The 8711-nt window shown below is 47.8% G+C and overlaps 1 protein-coding gene across 1 annotated transcript in view; it reads right to left on the minus strand.

The window, feature by feature from the left end:
* Positions 1 to 6918, minus strand: part of LOC115588146 (uncharacterized) — a 15519-nt gene extending 8601 nt beyond the window's left edge. Inside the window, exons 1-6 of the mRNA XM_030428531.1 lie at positions 6699 to 6918; positions 4555 to 4656; positions 4369 to 4451; positions 2478 to 2676; positions 2222 to 2307; positions 1732 to 2151 (exon numbers count right to left, since the gene is read on the minus strand). Coding sequence (XP_030284391.1) covers positions 1732 to 2151; positions 2222 to 2307; positions 2478 to 2676; positions 4369 to 4451; positions 4555 to 4656; positions 6699 to 6873 — 1065 coding nt within the window. The 5' untranslated portion in view covers positions 6874 to 6918. The remainder of the gene's footprint in view (positions 1 to 1731; positions 2152 to 2221; positions 2308 to 2477; positions 2677 to 4368; positions 4452 to 4554; positions 4657 to 6698) is intronic.
* Positions 6919 to 8711: the final 1793 nt, after the last annotated feature.

Below are 8711 nucleotides of genomic sequence, written 5' to 3' on the forward strand. Positions count from 1 at the left end.
GCGCGCTGTAGTCGCCGCTGCAGTCGTTGGGGCCGCTGTAGTCGGCGCTGCAGTCGTTGGGGCCGCTGTAGTCGGCGCTGCAGTCGTTGTGGCAGCTGTCGTTGGAGCTGCAGTCGTTGGAGCTGCAGTCGTTGGGGCTGCTGTTGTTGGAGCTGCAGTTGTTGGGGCAACTGTCGTTGGAGCTGCAGTCGTTAGGGCCGCTGTAGTCGCCGCTGCAGTCGTTGGAGCTGCAGTCGTTGGGGCCACTGTAGTCGCCGGTGAAGTCGTTGGAGCTGCAGTCGTTGGGGCAGCTGTCGTTGGAGCTGCAGTCGTTGGGGCAGCTGTCGTTGGAGCTGCAGTCGTTGGGGCAGCTGTCGTTGGAGCTGCAGTCGTTGGGGCCGCTGTAGTCGGCGCTGCAGTCGTTGGGGCTGCTGTTGTTGGAGCTGCAGTTGTTGGGGCAGCTGTAGTCGGCGCCGCTGTAGTCGCCGCTGCATTCGGCGCTGCAGTCGTTGGGGCTGCTGTAGTCGGCGCTGCAGTCGTTGTGGCAGCTGTCGTTGGAGCTGCAGTCGTTGGGGCTGCTGTTGTTGGAGCTGCAGTTGTTGGGGCAACTGTCGTTGGAGCTGCAGTCGTTGGGGCCACTGTAGACGGCAGGGCAGCTGTTGGGGCCGCTGTAGTCGCCGCTGCAGTCGTTGGAGCTGCAGTCATTGGGGCCACTGTAGTCGCCGGTGAAGTCGTTGGAGCTGCAGTCGTTGGGGCAGCTGTCGTTGGAGCTGCAGTCGTTGGGGCCACTGTAGTCGGCACGGCAGTTGTTGGGGCTGCTGTTGTTGGAGCTGCAGTTGTTGGGGCAGCTGTTGTTGGGGCAGCTGTCGTTGGAGCTGCAGTTGTTGGGGCCACTGTAGTCGGCACGGCAGTTGTTGGGGCCGCTGTAGTCGGCGCTGCAGTCGTTGGGGCCGCTGTAGTCGGCGCGGCAGTCGTTGGGGCCGCTGTAGTCGGCGCTGCAGTCGTTGGAGCTGCAGTCGTTGGGGCCGCTGTAGTCGTTGGAGCTGCAGTCGTTGGGGCTACTGTTGTTGGAGCTGCAGTTGTTGGGGCAGCTGTCGTTGGAGCTGCAGTCGTTGGAGCTGCAGTCGTTGGAGCTGCAGTTGTTGGGGCCACTGTAGTCGGCACGGCAGTTGTTGGGGCCGCTGTAGTCGCCGCTGCAGTCGTTGGAGCTGCAGTCGTTGGGGCCGCTGTAGTCGGCGCGGCAGTCGTTGGGGCCGCTGTAGTCGCCGGTGAAGTCGTTGGAGCTGCAGTCGTTGGGGCAGCTGTCGTTGGAGCTGCAGTCGTTGGGGCCGCTGTAGTCGGAGCTGCAGTCGTTGGGGCCGCTGTAGTCGGCGCTGCAGTCGTTGGGGCTGCTGTTGTTGGAGCTGCAGTTGTTGGGGCAGCTGTTGTTGGAGCTGCAGTCGTTGGAGCTGCAGTCGTTGGGGCTGCTGTTGTTGGAGCTGCAGTTGTTGGGGCAGCTGTCGTTGGAGCTGCTGTCGTTGGAGCTGCAGTCGTTGGGGCCACTGTAGTCGGCACGGCAGTTGTTGGGGCCGCTGTAGTCGGCGCTGCAGTCGTTGGAGCCGGAGTCGTTGGGGCCGCTGTAGTCGGCGCTGCAGTTGTGGGGGCTGCTGTCGTTGGAGCTGCAGTCGTTGGTGCCGCTGTGGTAGGGGCTGCAGTTGTTGGAGCTGAAGTTGTTGGGGCCGCAGTTGTAGGGGCCGCAGTAGTTGGGGCCACTGTGATTGGGACTGCGGTTGTGGGGGCCGTGGTGGTCGGTGCTGCAGTGGTGGGGGCTGCAGTCGTTGGAGTGTCCGTCACATCTATTCCAATGTATGGTTTGTCGGGAATTCCTTCAAATCCCCACAACTCAGAAAAATCTCCATCATCAACAGTTTCTTCGATTGTAGTGGTGTCTGTACCCGAGCTTCCAGTTGTTGCCGTCTGCGTTGTTGTCCCCTGCGTTGTCGTCTGCTCCCCTTCAGGATCAAATGGTTCAACAGGAATATCATCAAAGCCCCACAGGTCAAATACATCTGGTTCCTCCAGAGATCTCCTAATATGATGCCTTCCAATTTTTTCAGGGAACACAGGGGCACAGGATGCAAGCACCATGCAAAGTTCTCCAGAATACAAGTACACCACTTCAAAGCCAGAATCCTGTAAACGTTCTTGATGTTAGTTTTCACACTCATTTTTTTAACTGTCACTTCTATTACATCTCACTCACCCTGTCTGGCAACTTTGACATCTCCACAAACAATGTAGTAGGGGTCCTCCATTTTCTCACCGAATATCCTTGGTGAGTGACACATTCTGCCAAAAAAAAGCAAATTAAGATCCCTTAGAAACAATTGTGGCTCGAGCAATAGAAAGCTTCTAATCAATAATCAGTTTAATCATACTGATGGTTTTGTCCAGGGTTTCACAGGTTGATGTTTGCATAGGAGCCATCAGCCTCACTATGCTGTTTGCATGCCCCTCACCATGTCTTTTCACCTTCTTCAGTTCTGCATCACGAGGCAGCTTCACAGTGACACTCTCTGTTCTACAAGTCACCAATGGAGACGCTGCTAGTGGTGACATTGCCATTTTCTCGCAGACAGCCATGCCTGTCATGTTTTCCTGCAGTAGATGGTCGAAGTAATGCAGTTTGAACGGCCAGAAGCCACTTCCATCTGCACTCTAGGAATAGATAACATTGCGTCAATGGTAGGATACATTCATTTAAAAGTAGGGTCGGCCTGGGGTAAATCCTGTAAAAAGACCAAAATCAACAATGTGCTAGTAGACTCTCAGAACTTTTCAAGTCCTGATGATTTGCAAAAACAGCTGGGCACTTTCTCCAAGAGAGATTTACTGTATAAACACCACTTTCAGCAGGGGTTAAATACACTATTAGTACTCTAGTGTACATTTCCAACAGCCAAAGAGTATGCATAGAATTGAGTATAGAACAGTGTGCATGTTCATGAACCTGAAGGAAGGAAGGCTTTTCGACATCATTGGAGCTCCATGGCATAGAAGAATTAAATATTTTAAGCTCCAGACCCATAAGCAATAATAACTAGAGCTCAGAATTTTGATCATATGAGATTTCCTGACAGTGAGAAAAATACTGAAAATCTGCATCCTTATCCTTTAACGTGATAATATTGAACATTTTCAGGTAAATAAATATCTATTCAGTCACTATCCATCGCCCGAATGAGATACACAATGATGATTGAGCAATTGGCCCACTTGCCGTAATACCAAAGATGTACAGTGGGTGTTGGCTTTCCTGAAAAATATCACAAGTGGCGCACAGAAAGACATGTTCACCCAGCAGTGGTTGGTCAGCCCGTTCGCATCATAATGACCAGAATAAGTTATTTATTGTCTAACATTAGGCTAAGCATGTATCAGGATTGGGCCGATTGCCGACAGCAATGGACTACTAATCCCGGACCATCGTGACATTGTGAGCGCAATTAAGTGGCTTGTCTCCATCAGAGTTGCTGTAGGGCAAGAGTTGCTGTTTGTGAGATGCGGGGAGAGGAAATGCAATGTTGTGCACTAAAATTATGTTTATGTTCTTTTTAATCCAGCTCAGTTAGTCCAACTCAAGACAATTTATGAAATTTCTGTTCAGTGTTTCTTTTCCTGCTGGCTGCTGTTTCTTTCAGTTGTGTTGTTTTTACACCGTTTTCTTAGCCTAGCTTCCTTGGTTAGTTGGCCAATGTCTTTTTATGCATGTGGTGTGGAGACAAGGATGCTGTTAAACCTGCCACAGGAAAGTATGTCGGTGGTTACGCGGGATAGTTTTCTCTGCAGGGTGAACCAGTTGGAGATTCATGTCAGAGTATTGGTGGGGAACAGCAGCAGCTACATTGGTGAGCTACTACGCAACAGCTGCCTTACGACAACACTGAGGAGATAGCTGCCTCAAACCAACCATGTAATCGTCCATAACAATGTTTCAATGTAAAATTTGGCAGACATCGCCCAACCTTACAGTCATAACATTACTTTTATAGCAATCAATTGTTATTCAGTAAACAAGAAGAGTCTAATAAGTAAGTACTGTCTGGGTAAGCCTCATCCCTTTTTGCTTACATATGGTGTTGTTATAGAGGCGTGGCAAAGCTGCCAACTGACTGACGTGACACAGAACGGAACTCTTCGAGATTGCTACTCTAAGGCTTCATTGTTACCATATCATCATTTTCCCCAAAAAGGAAAACACCTGGAGCATACTGCTGCCTCTTGCAGATTTTGGTTGAGTGAACTAATTAACTGAAAGCTGACAAAAAGAGCAATAAGGCCAAGCATAAGAGCAAGATGGAGCCTGAGAATTGGTACTCATTAGCCTGGAAAATGAAATAAACATTTTACCTGTATTGCTGTGCGGCAGCCAGTATAAGGTATATGAACAGATCGGTGACACTTGTCAGGCAGTAACAACAATTGAGCACCATCTGTGGAAAAAAGGTTTGGAGAAACATTAATTCCCTGACAACAGCTGTCATTCTATTTTCTAGAGGCCAAAAAATATACTGTAGGTGGACAAATCAAACGCACCTTCCAGGTGCAGATTTGAGTATCGGATGAGTGAAAAGCGCAGGGAAAGTGTTCCATTACTGCAGCGATACTGCGGCTGGTTGATGTCTGATGCCCCCGAAACTAAATGAGAAAAAAAAACACTAAACAGGGATGCCAGAGGAAACCAAGCAAGATTCTGAGGTGCTGTACGGGAAATGAGTCGGCTTTAGACCTGCAGAGAATTGTTGCGAGAGTTTGAAGGTGGTTTTAATAAAATTTGTAAAGCAACCCTAGTTCTTGATTCAGATCATCCACCTACCAAAGTAACATTCATTAATCCAGTAGTGGTTATAAAAGCCAGGCCATATAAGATGACAGCATGAAAGATCATTTTTGCTCAGAGACAAAAAGGGAAAATACAAACAAAAAAATATTTATTTATGAGTAATTCCATGCCATCTCAACCGGAATACAGAACTTTTCCCAGTTCGAGTCAGAGGTTTGGCTGTCCGAGCTAAATTTCAGCATTTTTGTGATTCTTTGTATGCGTGTTCTAAACCTCAGCCATTGCTTTTATTTTTATTTTTTGGGTTGGAAATTGTCATGAACACAGTGAGACTCAAAGGAAACTTGAAAACAGGAATTCATCATAAAGTTGTTGCTGAATCGTTAGTGATCAAATTAATGATAGGATGTCATTTTTTACCCAAAAGGAAGACACTTACACTTTACGGCAGCCTTTAGTTCCTTTAGTTAATGTAGTTCTGTCACATGTACAAGTTGTTTGCTCCTGCGTAATGCCACAGATCTGCTGAATATAGCTTTGGCAATTAACTCCAGAGTTTGGATATAAAAAAAGTTGTAATTGTTACATTTAGTAGTTTCATTTCATCAGTAGATATTTTGACAGTGTTGACTTGAAGCTTTCCTATCTGTCCAATACCTGTTGAGCCTTTTTCACATTCGGTTCTGGAGATGTGCAATTTATTGATCTTGTAATATCTTAGTTTGTTGAATGGATGACGTCATCCTGCTTTGTGTGCCTGGACACAATATTCATCTCAGTTCCTCAATACACATTATTTCACAATTTAAAATTCTCTGAACTAATTTCGGACATCAACAACTCAGCCAGACTTAACAAAATCACCTTCTCCGTAGGCTGTCATATGGTAGTTGGCTTTTTGTTCTAAGATTTTCCAAGTGAGCAGGAGTCCATGACTTCACTGTCACATCAAACTGCTTAATGATGAAATTATTGATTTATTGTGCATTTAAATTTGATTAAATATATATAGATTCTATCTATCTACTGTGACGTCCCTGTTGATCTGTCTGCTTCTCTTCTCAGTGCCTTCCAGGAGAACCAGGAAGCAGTGGGCCATCCTAAGCAGACCACACCTTAGTGTGGCTTCACTGATAAAAGGCCGCCTCAGTCAGTCTGCTCTCTCTCTGGTGGCTGAGCAGCTGACTGCTGCTATGGCCTACAACCTGCTGTAGTTTGGTGTTTGTTCCCTTATATACATATACACATGCACACACACTACATTTGATGCAACACACACCCACGTTATGTTCCTTTTGGGTTGTTTAGTTAAATAAACACCGAAATATTGTCAGAGCTCTGTGTGTCTTCTCTCCTTTGTTTCAACCTGAGAGCCATCCATCCAATCATCGACATATTTTTACAAGGGAAGAAAATATCACAAAGTTCACAAATATTGCTGTAAATCTGGTCACAAGTAACATAAAAAATTTCACATTTTTTTTTAATCGTGTTTTGTTGTCAAATGTGGACGAAAAATTGAAGTTTATTTTAGCATGTGCAACTTTACATCGGCAACTAATGATTATTTCCATGACTGATCAATCTGATATTTATTTTTCTCAAATCATTGATTAACTGAAATGTAAAAATAGTCAAACATGTCAAGATCACGATTTCCAAGGTTTGATGGTGAACTTGGCTGGATGTTCCCTCTCCAACTGCTTCACAATGGAAACACTGCCATAATGAAATAAACCAGAAGCTGGAGATAAATATTCTAGAACAAATGAACAGCCCGTAAGCGCCTATATGTAATTAAGAACAATGAAATCATGAATCACTTAAGGTGAACTTTAAGGCAACTCAATTTTAACATGATCAAAACCGGTCCTAAGGGTCAAAAGCGGGTTTGCACCTTGGAGGAAATTCCAAACCGGCACATATGAACTTCGGTCAGTCCATTCTTGTGGAGCCGCACCAAACGCCTCCTGGGAACCCAGACGACCTTGTGCATACCGGTGGCTCCCCGCTTTGTTGCGCTGGGCTAGTATTAATCCAATCCAAACCCAAGCCATCAGTGCGAAAGCCATGGTAGTGCTCCGGTCCGCTCAGCTTCTCTTTGCCGCCAGACCAGAAAAAAGATGCCGGCTGGTAAACTGGGGCGACCGCACAGCTGCGCCATTAAATATGGCTCATTAGATCAGAAAGCTCCACAGGTGCGTTTTCACCTGGAGGACACGTTGGGTTGTGGGAAGTGTAGGCTATAGTGTGGTGGACAGTTTGTGCCTGTTGAGATCAGTTCATTGTTGATTTGTTTTTTTCAATAGGACTTGCTTAGATATGGAATAAAGCCATCTATTTATAGATGTAAAGAGTCCTGACACGTAAAGTGCAGGATACAAACATAGTTTGCCTGAAGCCTATAAAAAGGATTCGGTCTTTTAATGGGATCTGTATGCAAACGTTTAAGATATGTCCAGCCTTTTTATTAGAAAGGGAAAGAGACGTGTTAATTGAGCACACGTTGTAAAGAGCTTGTGTATGCTTTGTCATTGTTTACGGCCAGTGTTGGGCACGTTACTTTAGAAAAGTAATTACTTATAGATACTAGTTACTTCTTCCAAAAAGTAACTGAGTTAGTAACGGAATTACTCCACTATAAAAGTAACTAGTTACCAGGAAAAGTAACTATTGCGTTACTTTTAATTATTCCCCCTTTTGAGCTCGGCATTCATTTTAGCTACTCGGCATCCATGTATTTAGAAAATGTCTTCCTGCATGGTGGACCGGCACCTGTTCTCCCCGGTATTTTGCCAGTGAGTGCTCTGAAGGAGTCTGAGTCAGCTGTTGATAACAGGAGCATGTTCTCAACAACATACTTGCCTATCATTGCATTCAGTTCAGTCTGTGTCAAGTTTTAGTGAAGCTGGAGCAGAAAAATCCAGCTGTAGCTCAGACAGCTCCGTCCGTGTCCTTCTTTGTTAGCGGGGCTCACGTTAGCCACACCTGGGGCCTGATTCAGGAAGCAGGTTTAGTGAAAACCCTGAGTTAGTCAACCCTTAGATGAGGGAAAACTCTTTTCACAAAAGCCAGTTCATCTCTGACTAAGTTACCCGGGCAACATAATCCGTGAAACCAACCTGCTCACTGGCAGTTTTGCTTCAACTAACCCTGAGTTTCCCCTGCTCTTAAGTTGAAGCCTGCAGACTGAAGGCAGTGACAGACATGGCCACAACTGCAGTGCCGACTACAGCCGCCCCTACCACAGCGGCCCCAACAACTGCAACGTCGACGACAGCGGCCCCAACAACTGCAGCGTCGACTACAGCGGCCCCAACGACTGCAGCTCCAACGACAGTGGCCCCAACGACTGTAGCTCCCACAACTGCATCGCCGGCTACAGCGGCCCCAACGACAGCGGCCCCAACGACTGCAGGTCCCAACAACTGCAGCGTCGATGACAGCAGCCCCCACAACTGCAGCGCCGACGCAGCAGCCCCAACGACAGCAGCCCCCACAACTGCAGCGCCGACCACAGCGGCCCCAACGACTGCGGCCCAAACGACTGTGGCCCCGACGACTGTAGTTCCCACAACTGCAGCGCCGACTACAGCGGCCCCAACCACAGCGGCCCCAACAACTGGAGCGCCAACTACAGCCGCCCCAACGACTTCAGTTCCGACGACATCGGTCCCCACAACTGCAGCCCCGACGACAGCGGCCCCCACAACTGCAGCGTCGACTACAGCGGCCCCCACAACTGCAGCGCCAACTACAGCGGCCCCAACGACTGCAGCTCCAACGACAGCGGCCCCCACAACTGCAGCCCCCATAACTGCAGCCCCGACTACAGTGGCCCCAACTACTTCGGTTCCGACGACAGCGGCCCCAACAACTGCAGCGCCGACTACAGCGGCCCCAACGACTG

This window comes from Sparus aurata, chromosome 9 (genome assembly GCF_900880675.1).
Source record: "Sparus aurata chromosome 9, fSpaAur1.1, whole genome shotgun sequence".
Classification (NCBI taxonomy): Eukaryota; Metazoa; Chordata; class Actinopteri; order Spariformes; family Sparidae; genus Sparus; species Sparus aurata.